The 27,631-nt window shown below is 36.4% G+C and overlaps 1 protein-coding gene across 4 annotated transcripts in view; it reads left to right on the top strand.

Moving 5' to 3' along the window:
- RALGAPA1 (Ral GTPase activating protein catalytic subunit alpha 1) overlaps nucleotides 1-27,631 on the top strand; it is a 132,699-nt gene that overhangs the window by 85,073 nt on the left and 19,995 nt on the right. For all 4 annotated transcript variants that reach the window (XM_080618067.1, XM_080618066.1, XM_080618065.1 and 1 more), the window contains 5 exons: nucleotides 827-898; nucleotides 1,797-1,920; nucleotides 4,187-4,342; nucleotides 11,479-11,637; nucleotides 13,539-13,666. In XM_080618067.1, coding sequence (XP_080474193.1) covers nucleotides 827-898; nucleotides 1,797-1,920; nucleotides 4,187-4,342; nucleotides 11,479-11,637; nucleotides 13,539-13,666 — 639 coding nt within the window. The remainder of the gene's footprint in view (nucleotides 1-826; nucleotides 899-1,796; nucleotides 1,921-4,186; nucleotides 4,343-11,478; nucleotides 11,638-13,538; nucleotides 13,667-27,631) is intronic.

Below are 27,631 nucleotides of genomic sequence, written 5' to 3'. Positions count from 1 at the left end.
CATGAGGGTATGCACAAATATTAGCATCCTAGAATTCAGGGGTCTTTCTGAAATATTTTTTTATTTTGGCCCTAGCTGTCAAATTCTGTATGTTCATACTATGAAGGGAAGTAAACCAAAAATAATGTATGTCACTGGACATATCACTGGAATTGGACAAAATTCTGGTCTTATAACCCTTATTTGTGTCTTTAATTGCTCAAGGCAGTCTGGTTTTGAACAGTACTGCTTTTAAACTCATTCTACTGTGTTTTGTGGGAAACATCGTAAGCACAGTTTAAAAGAAATTAAAAGTGCCTTTCTTGCTCTAACATATTGTTTTGTTTTTCTTTAAATTGTTACAGCTGGAAGGGTGACTAGGGAGTTTATGTTCTGCTGTCTTCTGAAATTCAGAATAGCAAAAGCTCTGTGTTTAATGTGCTAACTCCCTAGGACAGTAGGTTATGGAAGTGTCTTTTGTCAGTAAGCATATATATTATGGCCTAGTAAAGCATGCAGCTTATTATATGTGTCAGAGGGAGTTCTGTATGTTCTGTAGAGAAGGGATTGATTGCAGTTAGGTCCAACAGATTGACAGAGGAAAGTGGAAAGAAGTAAAGGTTGTACTTGGGACTATAATGGGGATTTCCTGGAGTAAAAAAAAAAATTGCTTGTATATATTTTTAAAATATATCTTAATATTTTATATAAGAAAGTACTATTGAAAAGGCAAAAGCATTTGCTGATTGTTCTTGAATGGACCTGGAAATGTTCTTTTATCATTCTTGTACTGTTCTGTATCCATTGGTGAACAGGTGATATAATAGTTACAAATTTCTCTATTTAGAAGGAGCTTTCATCTCCTGAAGAAAAATGAAAAGTTACTTCGAGAACTCAGAAATTTGGACTCAAGACAATGGTAAATTCTTTTAATGGCTGCCTATTTCAGTTTGCTTGTACTTAAATGGGTCTAATTGCACAGGTGTAAGAGTTGAACTGATTTTTAAAATAGTTAAATAAATTATTCATGTATTTTGCACTGTAGTAGTTACTGGTATTGTCTTGAAGTTACATTGGTATTATTTGTAAAGTAAAACTCTAGAAGTAGAATATCATGAGACAGAACAAACTTCAAATAAAATTATGAACACTTGAATGCGTATGTTGGAATAGTTTTAAAACTTGGATAAATTGAAGTCACCGCATTTTAAGCTTTGGGTAATTATTTAGCTGTTTTCCAATGCTTTTAGTGTTTGAAGACATGGAATTCTAGTTGGCATTGTAGCACAGAATTAAAAACTGAATTGTTTTTGTAAAAGTTGAAATAAAATCCAGTGGAGGTTTTAGAAGTGTGAGAAACCACATTTGGTTGCTCCAGTGTCCAAGAGCAAGCTTGACAGAAGACATTGCTATAGTACTAATAGATCCTTTGTTCAGTTGCATAAGATGCATTTGCCACAGCATACACAAGGCACTGTTAATGGACAGTGCAGTGTCAATACTTCCCATCTTACAGGTTTTGTTCATTTCAGAATGCCCAACTGGCATTGCCAGTACCATCCTATATCTTAGAAGTGATAAAAGAGGTAAATGCTGTTCATGTATAGCGAAACTTTAGACTCTAGAAAAGACTGGACTAGAATGGGACTGGGAATGTAGAAATGTAGAAGGTATTAAAAAAGAAGCCATATAGTTGTACCTTACATCCACTGTATTTTTTGGTGTTTTAAAAGCCGTGCTCTGTGCGTACTGTTTACATATTTTGGTTTCATATTAGTAAAGACACTGTCATGCAGTGATCGTTCTCTATTTTACAGCCGAGAGACACACAAGATCGCAGTGTTTTATGTTGCTGAGGGACAAGAAGATAAACACTCCATTCTTACGAATACTGGCGGAAGTCAAGCCTATGAGGATTTTGTAGCTGGTCTTGGCTGGGAGGTATTAAAACATTTTTATCCTAAGTTTGTTTACAGAGAAAGTTACAGATCCTTTAGGTATTGTAAGTCTTTGGTTCTTCAGCATTACTCACAAGTACTGAAATACACTGGTTTGCAAGTAAGATGTAGAGAAGAATTCTGGTTTTAATTTCATTAGCAAAACTAGCTATTTAATTTTAAGTTCTTTGAATTTAAGAAAGTTTGTGCAGGCAGAGGTGATTCTTTAATGTGCAGTCCTGTACTAGGCTTTCATAGACTTAGGAGGCATCTTGATTTCTCTGTAAGCTGGTTAAGTGTTACATCCACTGAAGTTTGAGCTTTGCTCAAATTTGGGAATCCAAAAAGTACAAACGATGAGCTTCTGTCATGCTCCCTTCTTCTTGCCTTCTACTGCAGACATGTAACTATTCACACAGTGATGTACCCTATCATCTATATGGGCCTGCAGCTCTTTAGTCACTAGTTTGATACACCTACGAGGATTTCCTTTTTTAGCATCCTTTCTTTCTGACTGCACAGAATTAACTTCTGTTATGAAGTTCAATTTGGCACAGTCACACAGAAGTTTAGGAATCGCTTCTGCTCCTGGCTGGCTGCATCAGAAACGGCAGGTTTTTTGTTCCTCTTGCGACTTGGGATTCATCAGGAGTGTCCACATGAGTGTACATCTTACTCATTCATTTATTTATTTATTTTAATCTTTAGATGTAGATTAGCTGTGTGGATAATGGTTCTGAATTTTCCATAGGAACAGAGAAAAAACTGCAAGAAGTCTGCTGACTGTCATGAACATAGATGCTTATCTTCCACATTCCTGATTCTTCAGGAGAAAAAAACTCCAACCTATTAGTGTCTTCAACTATCCTTCTTTCATGGGTTAATTCCTTTAGCCTTTATTAGGTATAGTTACTAATGAAGTGTTACTATAAAGTGTTGCTAATTTGAATTAATATTCAAATATTAATTAATATTCAATGTCATGGTCTAACCCCAGCCAGCAACTAAGTACCACACAGCCACTTGCTCATTTCTCCTTTCCCTTCCCTTCATCCCCTCACCCACAGTGGGATGGGGAAGAGAATCAGAAAAGGGTAAAACCTGTGGCTCAAGACAAGAACAGTTTAATTGAAATAAAGATAATAATTATAATGTTAATAAATAATAAGAATAGGGAAAAGAGAGAGAGGAATAAAACCTAAGAAACACAAGTGATGCACAATGCAATTGCTCACTACCTGCTGACTGATACCCAGCCCATCCCCGAGCAGCAGTCAGCCCTTCCCAGCCAGCTCCCCTCAGTTTCTATACTGGACAGGATGTGCTGTGGTACGGAATACCGCTTTGGTTAGTTTGGGTCAGGTGTCCTGTCTCTGCTTCCTGCCAGCTTCTTGTTCCTCTCCTCACAGGCAGAGCATGAGACAGTGAAAAGTCCTTGATCAGGGTAAGTGCTGTTGAGCAACAACTAAAACACTGGTGTGTTATCAGTAGTATTCTCAGACTGAAGCCAAAACACAGCACTGCACAAGGTACTAGGAAGAAAATTAACTCTGTCTCAGCTGAAACCAGGACAGACATCTAGTATTTTAACCTCTTAGCATTAAATTCTGAATCCTTCACTAATAGAAAAGCAGATATATATCACATATGGGCAGAGATTAAATGTATTCACATCTGAGATTCAACGTTCCTTAGGCAGTTTTAAAAGTGAAATAGCACATTAAGTGTGCTTATTTATTTCAGGGTCAAAATATTTCCCATAGAACTAAGACTTACAAACTTATTTATGAATTATCAATTAGTTTCCTGTATTCTTTTTTCATATTCAAAGAAGCAATATTTCTCAAGAAAACATATGGAAGATAACAAGATGATGTAAAATTTTTGCCTCTCAGGATTTTTTCAGAGCTTAGGTCAAGGCTGATGTAGTAACAGAGAATTTTAAGAAGTTAAAAAAGCACAGGTAAGCAACTGGTCAGGGAATAATGCAGTAAATACTCATTTACACAACCTTTTGTTTTCTCTAACCTCATCTTCCTAGCAGCATCCATGGTGACGGTGGAACATAGAATGCCACTGCACTGCAGTGGATGTCCAGTCTAGTTGGCAAGTCTGAGCTGTTCTAGAAAAACCTAACTGTACTGTTGTGAAAAGTAACTTCACTTTAAAAAATATGGTTGAAAGCATATTTTAAAGTGTAAAGAATGCATTTATCACCTGATTTTTTTTTTTTTCTCCTTCTCATAATGCTTTCTGTGCTTTATTTCTAGGTAAATCTCACAAACCATTGTGGCTTCATGGGAGGACTGCAAAAAAACAAAAGCACTGGATTGACCACTCCATATTTTGCTACCTCAACAGTAGAAGTAATGTTCCATGTGTCAACAAGAATGCCTTCAGATTCAGATGACTCTTTAACAAAAAAGGTAAGTGATTCTGAATAACAGGTTTTCTTTTGATAATAATCCTAGAGAAATTAAGAGTCAAAGAAAACTAACTTTTTCTGAAAAATCATAAAATATAATTTTATAATTTATTTATTATAATAAAACACTTTTACCTACTAATCTCTGAGTTTGCGATACTGGTGATCTTTGCCATCATTGCAACTGTTGTCAGGATCACATGTGTGGTGGTGAAAACTACAGGGAGGTAATGGTCTGTGCAGAAGAAAAAGCATTACATCTGAGTGATGTTTTTAGTACTTCCAGACTTTAAATGCCAATTAGTAAATATATGGTGAGTACTATATATGGTGAGTACTTTCTAAGGTGACTTTTTATTCACGCAGGAGCCACATGATGGCTATTAACATAATTTTACCTTTTAAAAAAAGTTTAAAACTTAAAGAATTCAACAATGTTAATTGTATTTAGGGTGTTTTGTCTCGGAGCAGGCACAGATGCTCAGAAGTGATATGATCTCTCATAGACGCATTAAGAAAAAATGGTTTGCTGTATTGGTATTTTTTTTTTAGAATTTAATAAATTCCACATTAGTGATAGTAAGTTACAGTCTCGAACATGTGTCCTATTATAAATGAGCAATTGGCTATCATTAGACTGTCCGCCGTCCTGCGTACATACATCTTCAGATGTGCTAATCCGTTCAGTAGACACGTTAATGAGCGCTGGTTGAAGTGTAATATTGGAGGAACTGAAGCTGGTTGACCTTAGCATGGAGCTTAATACTTGTAATTAAATTAGACAGTAGACAGTTAGTAAAAAGAGAAATAGCCATGCCTCTGGCAAACTTCAATTATTAATGACTTTTTTGTTCTCTGTGTTCAACTTGAAAAAAAAATATTATTGATATCATTATTAGTATAGACTGACTACGAGTTCTGACTTCTCACTGTTGCATCTTAGGTTGTTTGGTTTGGTGGTTTGTTTGTTTATTTGAGGGGGAGTGTTATTTAAAAAATGGGTGTTTTTCTATGTCTATAGTGCTGGGCCCTTTCTGTTCTTTTATTTCCTGAAATAGAGTCAGGATAATACTTAGGTAGTAGAATGATTTATAAAATTGGTTCTACAGCAAAAATAACTAACTTAAAAACAAGATTGTTGCTATTGTTCTAGTACAGAACAATGTGTGTATATATTCTTCTAGGTTTATTGGCTTCTGTATTTTTAAAAGGAACTTTTTTTATAAAACACAGCTTGTAATTATCCTTAAAATATTTGTTTATAATCTGTTTGAATGAGAGCATTAAGAAGTGTTGTTAAGGGGGAAGATGGGTCACAGTGAAAATTAAGTAATGATAAATACTTTGCAATGCTGTGGACTTCAGCAGAACACAGGCAAGATCTAATGTCTGATTCTGGGAGCACCTTGAATCTACATCATCTATAGCTGTTCCTGATAGGCAGGGCTCAGTGCTGTCCAGGCGTCCTCTGATTTAGCTTGTGAAAATGGTACCAGCTGGACTTTTTAACAGTTCCAGCTTGCCCCAGGCCTGCTTCTCTCCTTCTTTACCCTCAATGTCACTTGTGAGTAATTTGGAATATTTGAGGTCTGCATGGATGCTATACTATATGGATACATACTGTATCAAAAGATTGGGATTATATCTGTAGCTCAGCTCCTGATGGACTGTGTAATGAAGCTACTTTATTTCTGTTCTTCTGTGTGTGGTTTTTGTTCTTTTTAAGCCTGGTTTCCCCATGAATGGAGGCTTGAGAGCCTTCTTTTATGTCTGTCCTCCCTTCCCTAACACCTTTTGCCCCATTTCAATCAAAATTAATAAGAGACATGTTTCAAGGTGTTCATTTCATGTATGTTTTATGAGGACAGGCTAAGTAAAGGAGATAGAGTGAGAGAGATTCTTAGTGCTCCTACTCCACAAGTAAAACCTGCATGAGAAGCAGCATTTTACATTAAGGAACCAGCACCAGAGAGAGAGGCTATTGCAAATCATCCCAAACTTGAGAAAAGCATGAACTCAAGTTTTCATCTTAGGAGAAACCAGCAAATGGTATCAGGGAGACATGAATAGGAAAACAGGCTTAATTCTTTTACTAGTGGTACAACTACCGGTGCTGCTTAGACTGAACACATGAGCAAAAGGAATGTGTTGAGATCCTGTCCAGCTCTCACACGTTATAGGGGACCTGAAAATCATTTGAGAGCTGTGTGTGTTACAGTTGAATTGTTCTGAGTGCATGCACTGTTTGTGACCTCCAGAGAAACTTGAGTTTTGAGCATCTCTGCAGGTCTTTCTTGTGCTTTCTTTATCTGTTTCATTCAATAGGAGAAAACCAAGCAAAATTGCAGTAGTTGGCTTAGAACTGCTGCTGTTTTTTACATTGTAAATGTGCCTAGAGGTGCATGATAGGTTCATCTTATAAATGGAAATTAAATTAAATTAAAACAAAACTTCCTGCCAGTCGAGCCAGTGCAAAATCAAGATTCTGCTGTTTCGGAGGCTAAGCCAATTTTAAACTTATTTTCCATCAGTCTTACAAAGTAGTCAATAAAACTTTTAAGCGTCTTGGATACCTCATATGCATTTGTTTCTGAAGATACGAACAAGAGCAAGAGAAGCCATGAATTCACAGAGAGCAGATAAAAATGTTCTGAATGTGCAAAGGAACATAGCATTGAAATACGTATATAAAATAGGTATTTAATTTGCAAATAGTAAATTCAAATTTAATGCTGATAATGCAATCCATTTTTTTTTTATTAGAATTGAATGTCAGAGTAAGAAGTAGTTACACTACCTTTACAAGAATAAACTTGCAAAGAATATAATCAGGATTAAATGAAACTGTGAAGACTCAGTTCACAGAATGAGAAAGTCATGTATGTGCCTCTACAGCTTAGCACCTGGCTAGCGCTTCCTTCCTTAGCCTGATAAAGGAGTGATGGAGGAGTTGTAGGTGAGAATGTTACACACAAGATATGTAAATAAAAAGTAGTAATGTGGTTAATTATTGGAATACTAATTCATGATTCTAGGTTATGTGTGATAATTTTCCTAACCACATAAAAGATTTATAGCTCCCAGTATTTATAGCTTTTTTTTTTTTTTTAATTGTGATATTAACAGGTATTTAGAACTGGAAGGTTTATAGATGTAAATTAGTAGTACAACTTTATTTGGAGTTACAATTATGTAAATGTGTTGCTTTAGAAAAACAAAAGTAGAAACAAAACAAAACAAAACACAACACAACACACACACAAACCAAACCACAAAAAAAAAAAACAAACAAACAAACAAAAAACCAACCAAACAAACAAACAACCCAAAAGAAGCCCAAAACAAACACACCATAGTTGTAGACACAAAGTTGTGTGATAAATTCAACTAGAGGGTACATATGCTGTAGACAGCAGTGCTGCTTACATTTAATGGGCAAAAGTAGCTGCATTAAGCCATTACTTCAGATGTTTCTGCTCCTTCCATTCTTTTTATAATAAACACTTTCATTTTGAAGAAAAAAAGTTGGGGCTAGCTGTTGTACCATAAGAAAACGTAATAGCCTTTTTTCTCCCTCCTTTAGGTAAGTAGGTATTAGAAATTACAGTAATTTTGGCAAGAGTTCAAGGGTTAATGTAACAGATAAATAAAAGGAATTTTCTGTAAATTGAGCCCTGCGTTATTTCACTTGTCTTGCCTTTCCAAACCTAACTCATTTAATTTTAAAAAGTAAATACTTAAATTCTTCCTGACAGCGCGCTTTGCTTTTACTATCGTTTATTACTTCAATTATACTTGGTATCACTTAGAACAATCTGCCATTTGGAAATTTCAGTATAGCCTGCAGCTTAGTATTAAGTCTGGCTGCTATTGTAACATGTACAGCATATGACACTAATGTATCAAAATTAGATTTGATCATCCCTCCTGGTTATATTTATTTCACATTTCTTTTGTATTCAGTTAACATAAATGTATTAGGAGAGCTGACACATGGTGATGGCTATAGAGCAAGAATATTTTAAAGTATTTTGAGTTAAATTTGAAATTTCAGGTAACCTAACAGTCGGTCATTTTTATATATTTGTTTTAATGGAGTAGAGTTTCAAAGAAAGCCTAAAAAAAATCTGTTTGTCTCTGACATCTCCTCAGGGCAGTCTTTCCGACAGCTCAGGTTTAAAATGGCTAAAGCAGAGCTCTTAATCTCTCTCACTGCCACCTTTCTGGATCACCATGGATAACACGACCATTGTGCCTGTCACTTGTACCCATAGCCTGAAATCATCTTTAATTTGGCCCACTTTCAGGATTCTTGCATTGTTTGTTCTTAAGACTGTTCTTTTTTCTACCCAGTGTTTCTTGCAACATAGCCTTTCCATACACAAAGTTAAAATTAACCCATTATATCCTAAACTGTTGCTTTGATTGCTGAATCTTCCTTTCTCTGGCCTTGACACTTTCATTCTTGAAGAATGCTGCCATAAAAGATATTCTTCTAAGCTTTAACACCTTTTTACAGTTCCTTTGCATTTGTCTCTCTCCAGTTCGTGTTTTGCCTTATACTTAGATAATAAACTCTCTAGAGCAGTTTGACCTGCATTTATGCAGTATTTAGCATTTTGGAATACTGGTGTGTAACCTACAGTTCCAGGTGTTTCAACTATAGCGCATTACAGGTTACTTGAAGTATAACATTATTTTAGAGCTTTTTACTATTTATATTACTGATGTGCTTTACATCTCTAATAAGGATTTGCACTTTGTTTTGCTTACTGTAGGCACATAGAAAGTTGTAAATTTAAGAAGACAAGGTCAGGATTAGGGTTAGTGTGAAGATGTAGTGGTTTACACAACTGGTGGTGAGTTTTGAGTAACCAGTGATACAGATTTCAGTCTTAGCATCTGTCCATTCTGTGTGCACCAAATATGATTCTGTTAGATAACACTGAGACCACAACTTCTTGGGAAACCATGTTGTTGTCGGTCTTTTAGGTTTTACTAAGCAGAGGTGGTTGTAGCTCCGTATCTTTGTCCCCCTTGTGTCCAGGACATGAATTCTAGGATGCTTCCAATTCAGTACAAAGACATGAAGAATCCAGCTGAACGAGGTCAGGCTCTGGCTCTCCTGTGTTGTAACAAGTACAGTAAATGATGGATTCTCCAAATGTTTGCTTTGCTTGCAGGAGAGCTGTCCTACCTTCATCAACCTCTGCTCATTGAAACCTAAAGGAGAGACAGCAACTTGGTCACATTAAACAGATAGTTTGACTGTCACTTCACCACTGAAAGTATGAAAGGTTCAGGCCCTCAGAACAATTCCACCGTTGGTTGTCTTTTATGATGTTTGTCATTGCTGGGTGTCATCCAAGGTTTCTGCAGCTGCTGTTTGCGTATTGCACATCAGTCATTCAGGTTGCTGCCTGGTTTTGTTCCAGTCCAGTCAAATAAAACTCTGTGTAGTGAAAGTTCTTCTAACCAATTCTTTTGTGGGCTGCATTTACGGTTGGCACAAGATCATCCCTAACGAAGTGTTGTTCAAAGTAATTCAGCCATCTACAAAAGAGGCAAGAACAGCTCACTTCGAAAGAGCTGCAATCATTGTAGATTAGATGTATCTATTATCTGGTCCAGGCAAAACAAATGACTTGTTGAGCATCAGACGAGATTTAGGGTATTGATGCTATCTGTCCTTTGCCCAGTCCAACACCTTTTTTTCTGTCTTACACAATTTAAAGCTTGCAGAGAAGAGGTAGCTTCTTTTTTTCCTGTTTCTTGTTTGGTTTTTTGTTTGTTTGTTTATATCTGCTCCTGGACAACCTGTATAAGCTTTCAGATAAGACAAAGATAGCATTCCAGGAGGTTTTGTAATCTAAACAAGTGAATACTTGCAATGACATTTTTCTCATGACTGCATGTTTGTTTTGCTATTATTTAAAGTGCAGTCACATTCTGTAAATGAGTTCAGAAAATTGTAGCCTTTTTATATACAATAACTTCTTGTAAGCGCTCAGGTTAGTGTCTGCATGTTACCTGTTCACAGTGCTGTCCTTTGAATACTATCAAGGCAATTGTTTGACAAATTCTACCTATCTAAAGCTGTGCAAACAAAGTGATAACTGTGGGTAAAGACAACTGTCAGCTATAACTGGTGATATACAAGGAGGAAAAAAATGTGATTCCAACTTGAATTTTCAGAAATGGCCTTTACTGGAAACAAAACTCACATTTAATTCGCCCAGGGGGGTTGTGGAGTCTCCTTCTCTGGAGACATTCAAGGCCCGCCTGGACGCATTCCTGTGTAACCTCACCTAGGTGTTCCTGCTCCGGCAGGGGGATTGGACTAGATGATCTTTTGAGGTCCCTTCCAATCTCTAACATACTGTGATACTGTGTGATACTGTGATTTAATAATCTGAATATGTTCAATCAGTATATGGAAAGCCTCTCTCCATGATGTTAACATTTGTTTATCAGATGGTAATGTTTAGCAGAAGGAGCATTTTGCAGCTTTAGTGCAGATAATTCCAAAGAGTTCAAGATATTCCTTAATCTGGTTATAGGATTACAACTGAGGGTACAGCATGCATTTTGAGAAATCCATTTGGCCATTATGAACCAAGTCAAAAACTATTTGGGATTTTTCAAGGGTGGAGTTTTGGAGTTTTTTTTGTAGTAGTCAGTTTGAGATTAAAGTGACGAAGTTAAAGACTGCTTGGATACGCAGCTTTTAAACAAATTCATTCATATACTTTAAAAGTTCATATATAATTCAGTAATTTACTGCCTGTTTGTGATGGCAATCTTGAAAGCATTCTAATAAATAAGATTGAATCACTCTGCATTTTTTAGGATAATATCAACAAAATTTTAGCTTTCAGTAGAAAACAGATATTGACATACCTGTTAATTTAAATAGACACTAGCACCAGTGTATAAAAATCTGTAACACAGACCAATACTGTGAACTAATACTGTCATTGAAATTGTAAGAGAACTAATAGTGTAAATTGGTTATTTTATTCATTTTTTCTTCATTTCTTTTTAGTGGGTTTGTTCTTTTGAAGTACAAGCATTTAGTATAGCTGTTTGACTGTAGAATATATTCAAACTGATGGGATTTTATTGCTACTTTTCCAGCTAAGACATTTAGGAAATGATGAAGTGCACATTGTCTGGTCAGAGCATACTCGGGATTATAGAAGAGGAATAATTCCAACAGAATTTGGTGATGTTCTTATAGTTATCTATCCCATGAAAAACCATATGTTCAGTATTCAGATCATGAAAAAGCCTGAGGTAAGGTGGTTTTGGTTCTTTTTCTTTCATGTTTCATTTTTATATTTAGTATCAACTGAATTTTGTTCAGAATCTGAGTTTTTGCTGTAATACATAGATCCAACAAGGTGATGTGTCTTTAACATTGACAATTGCAGTGGTGGTAGGAGGAAGAGGAAGAGCACAATTCATAATAAAACCAGTAACTTGAAATTGTAAAGGCCTGATGCTGTCACGCATATCTGCTAACATCATAAACTGGAAACAAAGCTAGAATATTCTGCATAATCATTTAAATGTTAAGATAAACTTGGCAAACTTTTTTATCAAATTTGATACGTGACTGTGGTGGTTGAATAATAGCCTGCTCCAGTTTATCCACCTCCATGTCATATTTTCTTCTGAAAGCTAGTTTTCTTTCTCCTTGACTCCACACAAAAATTTGGAGTTTAATTAGGCAAAGCAAGGCCATTCAGCTCTTAGGCATATGAGCACTTTTTCTAATGACTGTTCCTCAAATGTCTATACTGGCCCTGTTCTTAAAACAATGGTTTAGGGTAGCGAATACTAACTGACTAAAAGTAGTCATGAGGGTTTGACCTGCATACATTCTGTGTGTGAAGCCACTTGCCATAAATTTCTGTACTTCAAATATTCTTTCTAAAAGCAGTAATAGTAATAAATGAGGTATAACAGAAATAGGATTCCCCTATAGGATGACGGTCTTTATCTGACAATAGGCATGAAATGATACACAGCACATGGTCTTGTTATTGCTGGTTATGTATAGTTTTAATATTTCTTTTGCTACTTTAAATATAAAGAGTTGTATTATTAGAGGTGTGCAGGTTAAGAAAGAAAACTAAGATCAGGAATTGTTGTTAGTCCAAGAAGAGGTCCTTGTATATGAAAGAAGATGTGCCTTCTATCAGATTTTAGTGTTCTCAAAACTATGTTAAATGACTGATGGAGAAAATAATACTGGGATCTAAAATCCCTTTGCAGCATTGGTTTTATCTGATCAGGAAGAATATTTAGTGTACACTCTGCTCCCTTTGCTGACCTGATACACAAACTTTGCTCTTCTTCACATGCTTTATGCTAGCAACTGCAGAACTTTATTCACACATACAGGAAACTAAGATATTTAATAGGGGGTTTTGTTTTGCTTTCTTTTGTGTTTTTTTTTAATTAGAGAGTTATGCTTATCAGAGAGAAATTCCTGCCAAAACGTAAGATCCATCTGTTCTGTAAACTGTTTGGGTGCTACCTGTAATAAACATCAGGGTTTTCTACTGATCTCACAAATAAGGCCTTCCACTTAGAGTCCAAAGAGGCTGAACTTTCACCACAGATTTCTCCTGTAAAGGGCTTACAATCCATTTCTATGGATACCATAGAAAGGAAGAAGAACAGATAGAAGAATAAAAGAAAATGGAAGGTGAGGGTCGGTCCACCAGTAATTGTGTATGGCAGTTGCACATTGAGTTGGTCCTTACAGGCATGTTATATCTAAAACCATGATAAATATTGCTTAAAAATTTGAGTAATTATTCCTTTTGCTTACTACCACCTACAATATTGTCATTTAGCCTTTCAACCTCATAAACATCGTATGTATGACTGTTCCTAGGATTTTGGCAGCAAATGTTGGAAATTAGCTTTGATGAGACATAGCATTCAAATGGTTGCTTAATTTTCTTCAAATGCTGTGTTATCTGTTACCAAGGATATCAAGCAGTTATATGGCTGTATATTTCCACAAGAGAAAAGGTCTGTCATGGAGCACAATAACTGGTCTGATTATCTAGCAATGAGGAGGGGAAAAAAAGATATATTTGAGTGCTCTATTGTTAATGTTGATTGCTAATTGTTATAGCTAAGATCTTGCTTTATGTTGAATTTCTTAATTTTTTGTTCAGGTTCCATTTTTTGGTCCACTCTTTGATGGTGCTATTGTGAATGGAAAAATTCTTCCTATTATGGTTCGTGCAACAGCTATAAATGCAAGCCGTGCATTGAAATCATTAATACCATTATACCAAAACTTGTATCCTTTCACTCAAATGGTTTCCAAGGCATATACATTTCCTTGCAGTTCTAAAGATACGATTTTCTTGTTTTCTGTCATCTTATGTATTTGTTGGATTAATATAGGGTAATTTTATTATTTTTTTCCCTGGTGATGGTGCCTTTAGGGAACTTAAACCTATAGAAGAGTATTCAGATTAAGACCATCTTTTTTAATTGAGTGAAAAATAGATTCAGTGCTGAAAAATTGCCTGTTTGTAATGTTTTATAACATGTACGTATCACTTTTTCTTAGCAAAATTATTTTTGTGACCATTTTGTGAGTAGTTTTTTTTAAAATAGCAATGCCATAGTGTTAATAATCTTTCTTTACTTAAAGATGTTAAATATTTATCCAGTATTAATATGATTTAGTTTCATTGTCTAGTCCCAAGAAGGATATGAATGCTGCTTTCCTTCAAGATGTGATATTTGTTACATTTTCATCATACAGGGTTTTTTTATTCAGCTCGGAATACAGAATTGTTGTCAAAATAGTGATAGTGTCTTTGTAAAGATGTCAAAAGTTATCTCACTTTTTGGGAGGAGGGGAACTGAAATTGTAATGTTCTGAAAGGGCTGCTCTTGGAAGAATAGATTTACCAACCAGAAATTAAAAAACATAAGGTAAGTCAAGTCACCTCTACCTCTCCCCTTGTTTAGGTTCAGTTCTGTTATATACCTGTTAGTTAAATAAAGAACATACTGTTTTTCAATTTCCTAACTGAAAAATAAGTTTAAATTTTGATCCAAAAGAAATTCAATTCTTACTTTCCACCCAAGCTGTAGATATTTTTATTTGTCATGTGATAGATTGTTGCTTAAAGACTGTTTTTTTCTAAGGCTGATTGTTAATACTTGGAGGTTGTATTAGATATAATGAAGTGGATTTACAGATGAATGATGGATAGTGTTTGATGTGATCACATTAAATGACGTTTGTGCCATTTCTTTAGATGACATGTTGATTCATTGTATTTTTATGTTTGGAAAGGTCCGATCTTTTTGCCATTACTCAAGTGGCTTAATCAAAGAATTTAAAATGTATTATCATCATTATACCATGAAAAGTGATGGCTTATAGCATTATATTGATGTATAGTGGTGAGCAATTGGAAAACAATTTACTTGGAAACAGCAAACTTTCAGTACCAAAAAAACCCACAAACTTGTATGTTTAAGCTTCTTTACAGACTATGGACGTTATAATAAATACCTTGGACATATCTTCCAAAGTCAATGTCTAGGAATTGGCTGGTTCCTAAAAGCTGTATATTGCACTTTTAATTCAGTTCTCTGAATTGTGGGGTTTTTATATGGATCACAGCACTGCATGTAATTCATGATATAATTAATGGCCTCCGTTAGCATGTTGATAATTTGTCCCCTAATATGGTTAGCATGATAACTGGAAAGTGTTACCTGTATTTAAGATGAGATAGTATTTGGTTGGTATGTTTTGCACCATCACTTTGTAAGCTTATGAAGCACCAGTTGATTGGGCACTGATGTTAAAGGGTGACTTTGTTAAGTAGTGTGTAGAATTCTTTTTCCACCTGGCTTGGAGTGCTTTGTTTAATACTTTAAAAATTAGAATGGGGGTGTGGGCAGTTCTTTAAAAGCTGTTTGCTTGGCATAAAATTAGAAAAAAATCTACAAACTTCCCTGGCTTGAATTAGGCTATAGTGGAGTCAGCTGTCAGTGGAGAACAGCAAAAAAAATGTTATACTTCAAAGCTTGGTCTAACTCTCAGTGGTTTAAAAAGATCTTGATTAAAAAAGTCATGGACATGCTGTTGGTGTTCAACCCATGTCCAGATTTGAGGTCAGGAAGGAATTTCCCTCAAACAAGAATGGCGAAGGAATTTCCCTCAAACAAGAATGGCGAAGACTCATGGGTGTTTCCTGTAACATGGACATGGTCTGTTAACTAGGAATATTTGAAAATTGAATCTAATTATGATCCTGCAATAGCAGGGAATTGAAGACATCAAGGATTGTCTTTAGTGTCTCCCACTTTTTTCCTCTGGCATATTTTAGCTATGGCTGTAGCAGTTCACTACTGGCTTTTAAGTTTGTTGTGGACTGAAAGGCATGGGGGCAAGAGTATTTGATGGTCTGTGGTTAAATAGCTTTTCTTGAGACCCTGCTAGACTTACTGTCTTTCGCAGAAGACAGGACTCATTGTTCAAGGTGGTCTTTCCTTGTGTTGAGTGTTGCTGGAGCAAATTAAAAGAGGGCTCACAGTGGTGAAAACAGTATGTTCAAAGAGGGGAGGATAAAAGGAACAGAAAAGCTATTTTTTTGGAAGGTATACCAAAAGCAGAGACCCAGCCGGGTAAGTAAAGCTGACAACCAAGACTTCCTGCACATCCAAGACCATAATTTTGTCAATGAAAGAGAATTATGAAGTGATCTGCTTGAAAATAATTTTTGTTTACTTATGAGTATCTAATATACCAGTTATATTAGGAACTTTGATGATGGTTAGTAGAAATTCAGCTGAACGTGGTTCTTGAGGAAACAGGAGTACTTGAGACTGCTGTCAGACAGAACACATTTAAAGCCCTATGCTTCTATGTTAGATCTCCTTTTCCCATAGCAGACCAACAGAATTAGTTTCAAAGCCAGCATCAGTGTATGGATGTCTCAGTGCCTGCAGGTGTGTGGTTCAATTCACTCTGCTATGTAATACCTGGTGAGCACCTTTTGACTCAGTGTCGAGTTGATGATACAATAGGTATGTGCTTATGTATTTTTGAGGAATATTTACAATGGCATAGTGAAGATCTCTGTGGTGATGGACCAAGGTAAACACTTAATTGGACTGTGTTGATCTGCTTGTGTATGGGATGTGAAGAAAGTAGCACTGAGTTTGACCCTCCTGCTTCCAAGGAGTGTTCACCTGTCCTCTGAGTTAGTGCATTTTCTAAGTGCAGATCTGACTGAAAAAAGGCAGCTGTCATTTGTAATCAGCAGGGATATTCAGTCCTCTTCATGTAACCTGATTGCAACTTTTTCCGTTTTGCACTAGTCTGTTAATGATGATGCGGCAATGGGTAGTATGTGTGAATAGTATAATAATGGTTGCGTGGATACAGGAAATACTACTCATCTCCCTTTTAGTCTGCCTCAACTTTGAGCATATATTGTACAGGCTGAAGTAGCTTTCTGAGATTGACATATTCTGTCAATCACCATCCTCTTTCTGGTATTATTTTGACATCTCTGATAGCAAACTTAGATAGCAAACACTTCAAAGATTTGATTGTGTTAATGATATTTAAAGGTTTCATCTGTTTTGTGTCTTATTATTTGTTCAGAATACTATGTTTCTGTATTGTAGTACTTTAAGATGAAAAAAATTCTTTAAATTATCAACCAACATCAGTCATGCATGGCAGGTATCCTGCTTGATGCTTGATATACTCGTTGCTGCAGCTCTGTGAACAGAATAATTGCCATTTTGAGTGCAGTTTCTGCACTGATGTTTGGAATTTGCTTTAGTTCCCCCCTTCGAGGATTCTGCACTCCCTCACTATCATTTGGCGACCTGGCTTTCTTGTACTAGTACTCCCTCACCAACAGGTAGCATATGTGCACGCAGCAGCAAGTGACATGCGAAATACAGTCATTTTCACTATGATGTAGAATCAGGAGACCAATATTTAGGGAATTATTAAATACTCTATTTACTAGATTGCATTGAGATTCCTGATATGAATAGTTTTATTCATGGCTTGCATCTCAGAGCAAGCACTTTGTTACATTCTGAATTCAGATTCTACCATGTGCGGGAAATGGATCAATACTAAATATTTTGTACAATAGAAAGAGTGGTTTCATATAAAGTTTTATGTGAACTTCCTAAATAAACAACAGATGCTAGCCAGATGCCAAGAGGTACACCAAAGTAATGTTCTTTAGTTGGTTTAGTAAGTACCTCCAGTGATCCAAATTGTTAAAATTATTATAACAGAACTGGAAAAATACTGTAAAATCTATGGGAGTGAAATTCCAATTGTGAAACAACTAGTGTTACTTTTTGCACATTGTACACAAATTTTGGAGTGCTAGCAATTATTTCAAGCTATCTGCTCTTCAGATAGTGCAGTTCAGACACCATGGCTTCTGTCTTATGTAGTATTTCCCTCACAAATGATAGTACATAGTATATAGCTGACACAGAGTAAAAAATCCAATTTAGCATTTTTTAAATCTGATTTTTTTTTAATGGAATGTAGAAGACTGTTTTATCCATAGTCATCATAGTATGATTTTCAGTTATTTATATTCATCTATGAAGTGTTTGACCTAATGCCAAGAATTGGCCGGCCTTTTTTTTGGCTTTTTTTTTTTTTTTGTCATATGAAACAGATGAACTTAGATAGCAAAAATATCTTGCTATTTTAATAATTCCATCCAAAGAATGTTATATTGCAGAAAATATATGTAAATGATTGGATAATTTTTTTTTTTATCAAAATTGAAAAATTTTTGACACTCTGTGTCTAAGCATTTGGTACTTGATGTAGCTAACCTTTTTATTGGTTGTCTTCCAGACAAAAGGAAGATATTAACCCCATATCGTATCTGACAAGACAGTAACTTCTTCATAAACAAAATAATGTCTTTGAGTGGTTTGTTAAAAGTTTACTCTGTATTAAAAATTCATAGATCAGTAGAAGCTTTCTTGCTTGATGTAATATTCAACTGCCCCAAGAAAGGATTTTGTTGGAACTGGTAGTGTCACTGTTGGTTGTGCCTCTTCAACCATCATCTGCCTCAAGATAGAATTGCAGACATTGGAAAGCTCATCTTTAAAAATAAAGTATTGATATAATACTGATATATAAAAATAATGATATGTAGTGAGCAAAGGGTATTCTTCGGGTTCTCTGACCACGTTTGCTTCATTTAATTAAAAGTATTTGTTTTGATTTACATTTTTAAACTGGAATTTGTGCAGACTTTGGAGATTCTTACTAAGACTGGAAGTTAGAAGTTAAAGCTGAAAAGCACTGATTTTGGCAATGCCAATTTCCCTTCCTCTTAGTCCATTAAGTTTTCTATCTTATAGATGCATTGAGAAAAAAATGAATACAGCAATCGGTATGTGCGATAACATTAGTGATAACTTTGTATCAAATGGAAGAGGCTTAGGGAGTGATCTCTCTCCATAAATGTGTATCATGAATTCATTTTTTACAGTGCCACTAGTTGATTTTGGTATACTGAAAGGAATAATGCATGCCGTTATAGTTGCTCTTCTAATATGTTCTGGATTAGATTTTTTTTTTTAACTGCTATATGCAAAGATTCTCAGCAAACTGCTATATTTCTGGCAATACAATTTTGATGCAAGACATTTAATAATGTTCTAACATGCCTGTTACTGATTTGTCTGTCATCACAGATGAGAAGGAACATTTAAAATAATGATTTATACACTTTTTAGATACTATTCCATATGCCTTTACAACAAATAATTGAAAAATTCAGAATTTCAGTGAATATTTTTCCAATCGCTGAATTATAACATTGTAGCCTTATCTGAAATAAGTTCAAGGGAGAGCCATGGATGAGTTCATCATATGACCCCCACTGTTTTTTACAGAAGAAGATAAGAGTTGTTTCTAAAATCTACTGTTTCACTACAGAAATTGTTTTCCAAGTTCAAGCAGGAATCATAAGGTAGAGAATGTGATGTTCAGTCTTTCCTGTACTTTGATTTGCTCTGTTTTGCTGTTCTCCCAAGTCCTAGTTCTGCTTAGAATAGAATCATAGAATAGTTAGGGTTGGAAAGGACCTTAAAATCATCTAGTTCCAACCCCCCGGGCATGGACACCTCACACTAAACCATGTCACCCAAGGCTCTGTCCAGCCTGGCCTAGAACACCGCCAGGGATGGAGCATTCACAACTTCCATGGGCAACCCATTCCAGTGCCTCACCACCCTTACAGTAAAGAGTTTCTTCCTTATGTCCAATCTAAACTTCCCCTGTTTAAGTTTGAACCCGTTACCCCTTGTCCTGTCTTCATGCAGCCTTCTCTTCTCCAGGCTGAACAGCCCCAACTTTCTCAGCCTGTCTCCATACGGGAGATGCTCCAGTCCCCTGATCATCCTCGTGGCCCTCCTCTGGACTTGTTCCAACAGTTCCATGTCCTTTTTATGTTGAGGACACCAGAACTGCACACAATACTCCAAGTGAGGTCTCACAAGAGCAGAGTAGAGGGGCAGGATCACCTCCCTTGACCTGCTGGTCACACTCCGTGATATGGTTGGCTTTCTGGGCTGTGAGCGCACACTGAAGCTGGCTCATGTTCATTTTCTCATCAACCAACACCCCCAAGTACTTCTCCACAGGGCTGCTCTGATTATCTTCTCTGCCCAACCTGTAGCTGTGCCTGGGATTGCTCCGACCTAGGTGTAGGACCTTGTACTTTGCATGGTTAAACTTCATAAGGTTGGCATCAGCCCACCTCACAAGAGTGTTGAGGTCCCTCTGGATGGCATCCCTTCCCTCCGGCGTATCAACCAAACCACACAGCTTGGTGTCATCAGCAAACTTGCTGAGGGTGCTCTCAAGCCCACTGTCCATGTCACCGACAAAGATGTTGACAAGACTGGTCCCAACACTGATCCCTGAGGGACACCACTTGCTACTGGTCTCCAGCCGGACATCGAGCCATAGACCACAGCTCTTTGCGTGCGGCCATCCAGCCAGTTCTTTATCCACCAAGTGGTCCACCCATCAAATTGATGTCTCTCCAATTTAGAGACAAGGATGTCATGTGGGACAGTGTCAAATGCTTTGTACAAGTCCAGGTAGATGACATCAGCTGCTCTGCCCCTGTCCATCAGTTTCATAGCCCCATCATAGAAGGCCACCAAATTGTTCAGGCAGGATTTCCCCTTGGTGAAGCCATGCTGGCTGTCACCAAGCACCTTGTAGTCTTTCATGTGCCTTAGCATGCCTTCCAGGAGAATCTGCTCCAAGTTTTTGCCAGGCACAGAAGTGAGACTGACTGGTCTGTAATTCCCTGGGTTATCCATTTTCCCCTTCTTGAAAATGAGGGTTATATTTCCTTTTTCCAGTCGTCGGGAACTTCACCTGACTGCCATGATTTTTCAAAATGATGGCCAGTGGCTTAGCAACTTCATTCTCCAGCTCCTTCAGGATCTGCGGATGGATTTCATCAGGTCCCATGGACTTGTGCACGTTCAGATTTTTAAGATGGTCTCGAACCAGATCCTCTCCTACAGTGGGCCTAGGGTCTTCATTCTCACAGTCCCTGCATTCGCCTTCCAAGACTTGGGTGGTGTGGTCAGAGCCTTTGCCAGTGAAGACCAAGGCAAAGAAGTCATTAAGAACCTGAGCCTTCTCCAAATCCAGGGTAGCCAGTTCTCCTGATAGCTTCTGGAGAGGGCCCATGTTGTTCCTAGTCTTGTCTTTTATTTGCAGTGTACCTATAGAATCCCTTCCTGTTATCTTTCACATCCCTAGCCAAGTTTAATTCTAACTGGGCCTTACCTTTCCTAACCTGGTCCCTAGCTTCCCAGACAACATCCCTGTATTCTTCCCAGCCAGCCTGTCCTTGCTTCCACCTTTTATAAGCCTCTTTTTTCCCTTGAAGTTTCCTCAGCATTCTTGATCTTTTAACAATTCAAAATGTGATTAATTAAATGCATGCATACAATGATATAACATGAAAAACTGAAGATTTCCAAGGCATTTATAAGTATCTGATTGTTTTAATGGGCTGTTCAGGTATTTCCATTTCAAGGAATCGTGTAACAGTTTCTCTTTGCATTATAAAAAGACTTAAATATAAGGGAAAAATTTTATTTAGAGTTGCGTGCATTTGCGCATTTATGCATGAGAGTGTGTGACTACTAGTAGGTATGCAATGACAGTAATAGCTATTATATTTATAGGATTTTCCACCTAAACAAATACATCAAGTTAATGTATTTTCCTTTGATGTCACAAGTATATTTGAACAATAAGAGACTATTGTAAGGAAAATTCCAGGAGAAATACAAGAAAGATTTGGTTTGTTTTTAACCATGGATGGCTAACATACATCAGAATGGCAAACCACTAATGCAAAAAAAAAAGCAAAATGAGCAGTGCTTAAATAACTGCTGCATTTTAGAATGCTTATATTTGAGATTTATGTGTTAATACACAGAAATACAGAAAATTGGTACAGTTTGAAACATAAAGGAAGTGTATACATGATGGCAATGCAGTGGAATAGAATCATCTAAAGTAACTTTTGTATGGATAACATCACACTGAAGTTTGCCCAGTTAAAATGGCCAAATGAAAAAACAGCTAAGATTCCAAAGCATAAATTGTGCAATTTATGTTTGTTAAGTATGGTTTGAATCGTGTCTTAGGGACATCTTACCTAACTATATATTTAATGCTGCTCAGTAAATGAGGAGAGTATTGATTGGCATATGCTGCTTAAATCGATCACCTTGACAGCCAGAATTACAGTAATCTGTCAGTATTAATGACTGTCTTTCAAGCCTTGATACCTCTCCTTCACTTGTCTCATCTTGTCTGACTTCTGTTTGAAGTGCATTTTCTTGCAGCCTCTGATTTTGTCAGGGTAGATACTTCTGTAGTGGTTTTTTGTCTCCCAAGTCAAATTTATTGGCTTGATCATGCAATTAGAGTTAAAATGCAACACCAGGGAGCAAAAGTAGGCAGTGTTCTGAGTAACAGTTGGACCTCAGAGGTAATGCAAGCCTGTTCTCAGCCATCATTTATTAGTTACCTGTTGAAAGAACAGGATTGTTTTGCACAAAATAATTCCAAAGCATCACTTTAAATGCCTTTGATTCTAGCCACTAGAGACAATTGATTGAACCAACATTTGTGATGGGTTTTTAAACTCTTGCCCTAGTTCTTATCATATAGACACTTAAGTAACTGCTGGAGAAATACTTGCAGATACGTGTACCAAGCCACTTGTTTTACTGCATTTTCATGTTGACATACATATAATTTTAATTGGTTTTCATGCATTTTTAATGAGGAGTAAATTGAAGTGTCAGACTTGAAGGCTGTGTTGTAATGTATATTTTCATATATATAGTCTGAGCGTTTTAGCAAAACACGCATACATACTTTGATTTAGCAGCAGTTATGGATTTGTACATGTTCAGGTAAATGTATTTTTTTCAGTAATTTCCTGCTTCTAATCCCACGGAACCCGCCATCTTTACCCCATGTAGCTCTTCTGTCTCTACCTCTTCTTATAGGCTATCTATGAACCAGGATGCTGGAAGCACTTGTTAAAGAGGTATAGTGTAATCGCATGGGTTAAAAGGTATTAATGTTGTTGTCATCACAAAATAGCTATGATTTATTTTATAACTAGTAAGTATGGCTTTTTTTTATTAGTTACTCTTCCCTAATGAAATGGATGAGACTGTCTTGAAAGCGGTAAAAAAGCAAAATACCAAATGAGACAAAACTGATTGACTCTAGCAATAAAATTATCTGCTAATAATTGCATTTATAAAAGGCTGAGTGCTCTGTTGATGTTGTAAACAGACAACTCGGCAACAGATTTGAGTCTCTCAGATCTGGAAGCTCAAATCTTTCTGTAATATTAATATATTCTAGGTTCTTTTACTTCTACATTCTTCCATAAATTGAGTTTACCCATCTGAAGGGAGATATTGATTCTACTCATTTCTGTATAAAATATGTGTAGGTTTATGCCACTGTCATTCTGGTTTAGAATAAAAGGATGTCAATGGGATACCGTGAAAGGCAGTGAAGTGCTTTATCAGCCTTCAGGAAGTTCTGAATCTGTCAGTACAGATCGCTTGAGGGAGGGGAGTTCTTTGTTACTGCGTCTTTTTAGGAGAGGAAATTTTTGTATGTTGTAAGCTGGAAGTTAGTAGAGCAATCATTCTTTCATTATCAAATCTGTTTTAAATGTGGATACACCCCTCTTTTAAAAATTTGCAGGGAGAAGGCTAGGACTCCTTAAACTGGAATGAAAAAGATAAACTAGTTTAATCTTTTGCAGATTGATTGCCTTGTACATAACACAAAATGACAGGGTTGTTGTTAATACCTACTTAACCTTTTTAATTAATTAAACATTTTGGGTAACAAAAGCCCTTTGTTAAAATGTTAAGACTCTTGCCCCTTAAGGTGTTAAAATTCATGCAGATTTCTTTGATAGCTCTCAGAAGTCTGTGAATAGAATCAGGGAAGATTAAACAGTTTTTCCTGACATTCCTAAGATTTAAACATAGAAATGTTTTTAAACTATTTAAAAATTTAAATGTTTCTGTTGCAAAAGACAGCGTTGTTTATTGGTTTAATCCTTTCCTAGTCATAATTTTACCCCTAATAACAGAAGTGACTTGCAAACAACTTGAAAGATTTGTATGTTAAAATACTAAAAGAGGTGTGTATATAAAAAACAAGTATATACCATTGTGTATGGTTGATTCTGGTATTTAAATTGGTGGGAAATGTGGGTGATTATTTGTAACAAGCAAAACTAACCAACAGTGATATCTGTGAGACAGAGTGATGTTTTCAAGTGAGTTGAATAAGATATTGGCAAACTGTTTCTGCATCATTCTGCATATGGTAATCAAGACAGTTGGGGCATGCTTTCCAGTGCCAACAGTGGGATTAGAAGATGATAGGTACCAAAAAAAATGAGGAGATTAATAGAAACTAGCACACTGGTTGTCTTTTGTTCTCTTATAGGTCTGTATTTCAGTTACTGAGAAAAGGGGTTATATATAATACCATTCAGTATATGGAAACATCTAGCAGGAAATGGAATGTACTTCACTAATTAAACAGGTCGAAATTATAACAAAAAGGATGTATGTAGATACTTAATAGAAAAAAAAAAGAATAACATAAAGCAAGGATTAAAAGTTAGTATTACAGTAATTGGAATTACCATATGGTAGTCCGAAGGACATGAGTCCTAATCATGGCCTGGCCAATCAAATTAATCTCAGTGTAGTTTCTGGCCGTTGAGAAAATAGTTTAATTGCTGATTAACTGCACCTGACTAGATCTGTGGGTCACAAATGTATCTATCTCCTTCTGAATGCTTCTCCTCCCAAACACTGAAGAATGCAGGCTGTTAGAAAATCTTTTCATTTCTGCTTGCCAAACCATAGTTGCCGTCCATCTGTTCTTGCCAATTGTGGAAAAAGGTCAGTTTTCAGCAAAGCCATGCATTTCACAGAAGGTATGTGAAGTGAAATTTCACAGGGGACATGATGCATCCTGATTCTTAGTGATAAACCTTTGGGGCCAGCAGGGTTGGCATATGGTTCAGCATGATATGAAGGCTTGGGTTCCCTGGCTTCTCTTCTTTGGCGCAGAGCTGATAAAACCTGGCTCTTGAGTATTGTTTCACTGGACACCAATCATGGGCAGCGGGAACTGCCCATTTAACTCTCTGTGGGAAGGAAGCCCAGGCTGTGTTCACAATAGTACCATTGTAGTGCTGCAAACTGCTCTCAACAGCTTGACAGCACTAGGGAGGAGAGTGAAAGGGCTGCTTTACTAATTACCCTTCAAAATAAAGAAAGAGGGAAGTAACTGACCATTAATATTTGTTTTCTTCATTTAGATAGAAGAAGCCTGTCTTTGAGTTTTAAAAATAATTTTTAAAATCGACTTTGCTGCCCTCTGAAATGACTTATAAGTAGATTATCTCATACCAGAATTGCAGCAACCCAGGGTAAAGAGAAAATACTCTCTTCAAAAAGAGAAGAAAAAAAGAAAAGTAGTTGTCAAGCTTATTACAATACAGATTGTAATTAATGGCAAAGCTTCTCATTAGAGAAGTTTTCTTTGTTACTGTGTAGTGTAGAATTGCAATTTAATACATACCTATATGGGCAGTCTTTTCACTGGACAATATTTAATATTAATAATAATTTTTATTTGTGTAGTTTTAGAGTCTGTAGGGATGTCTTCATAAAGGGCATTTGCTGTACTGTTTCCTCATCAGTTGATATGTCTGTATATGCAAAAAAAGTATTTAAGGTAGAAATTCAAATATTTGAATGTATGAAAATAGTGGGCTTAAACATTCATTCCCTATAACCACGGAGTGAAGAGCCAGTTTTGCTTCTCTATTTTTACACTCATCAACCTTAATTACTTGAGTTAAAACTGATGTAACGCTGAGGGACAGCAGGGATAAATCCTTTCCCAAAATCAGGAGTTAGTATGTGGGGCTGCGGTTCCCCCAGCCTGTACTATTTCATGTTATCTGTGGGCAGAAGTGATGACTACAGCACCTTAACATCTCTCATTGGCACCCTTGCAGCACCTTTAATAAACTTCAGCCCGGTGGCCCCCTGGCTGTGCCTGTGCCTGTGCCTCCCCTGCTGCCTCCTGCAAAGCCAGCACTGCCAGGTAAGTGGCTGCATGCCAGCGGGGCTAGCTGCTGGCAGAAGCATTGCTCCAAAGAGTGCCTGAAGCACTGGCAGCTGTAATGGGCTTCAAAACAATTAGCACAACATACCTTATAGGTTCATCGATTGTCTTGGATACATTAGTAAGACAAATCCTCCCTGGACGTTGGAGTAGGAATTCTGCCTGTGTAAGGGCTTCAGCACTGTTTCCTTCACTGTTTTGTTTTCACCTCCATAGCCTGTTAGTAAAACATGAGTGGGGTATTTGTAAATACCGTAATTTTCCTCTAACCACACAGTCAGTAGAGTTAATGAGTAATCTGTTACTGTGCTGAGGTATTCGTCCTTGGGATGACACCAGTCATTTGTTCTTACTATCTTTTTAATTTGATGCTACAATGCAGTTCAGCATTTGTAAACCCAACAATGCACAATAAATGGTACCAAAACAGAGACTTTCTACTATATATTTGTGTTAATATGCTCCTGCTATATTTCAAACAGATAATTCATTGAATGCCCATTCTTCCTCTTACTGCAGAGTAGATTATATTTAAGTCAAGATTAATGGATAGATTCTGATGTTAAAACCCAGTCTCTGAGCCTGTCATTCCCTAGAGGCATATAGTGCATTAGTTTAAGCCAATATGCTGCTTATCATAGATACTATGACACTGTCTTAAATGACAGTTTACTGTACTTTGTTACTGCTTACTCTGGTAATAAAATCACTATATTGTGTTCTTGATAATTACAATATTAAATAGAAACTTAATTGGATTACTGCACATTTAGATACAGATAGTTCTTAAGTAATTGTCCACTGTAAAATTTCTGATACTCATTTTTTCTATCATGCAGTGTTTTCTGTCGGTGTCTAAACTTAATACTTAGTTCAGTCAGCTGAAAAAGTGCAGAAAAGAGATCTGCAGTGGGCTTTTTCAGTGCAAAGGGAGTATCTTTTATCATATAGTTTCTCACTTGAACCTTGTTGGTCTTTAAATCCTTTCGTAAGATGCTTTCATTTGCCAAAGTCCTTAAAATAAAATAACATCTGCATTCTACAGAGTTTAAGAATTCAGTAGTACTGTTAATTCAGATTTTTTTCCCCCTTAATTTTGAAATTGCTAGAAATCTGAGCATCAGTTTTGTCATTTTTGCTGCCTAAACAGATGATCAAAATTAGAATTTATTCAGTTCAGTAAGTACATATATTTATATGGTTATCTTAAAAAAACCAATTTTTTTTAATATAACTGGGGAATTTATAGGTTATTCTTATTAGGAATATTTATACTAAAATTTAAAATTTATGTTAAGTCCATTACACTTGCACTTTAATTCTGCATATCTTTGTAAGTGCCTTTTGTAAAGGAGCTTGGTGCAGAGTGGTTACATTTTTCATTTCATAATTGAGTGTTTTAAGTGGTTAAGCATAGGCCAAATTTTATCCAATTCCCGCTTGTGTTAATGGTGCTACACTCACACTGCCTTAGCACCTGTTATGGAT

This window comes from Psittacula echo (genome assembly GCF_963264785.1).
Source record: "Psittacula echo genome assembly, chromosome: 5".
NCBI lineage: Eukaryota > Metazoa > Chordata > Aves > Psittaciformes > Psittacidae > Psittacula > Psittacula echo.
This window is presented reverse-complemented; position numbering and strand designations above follow the sequence as displayed.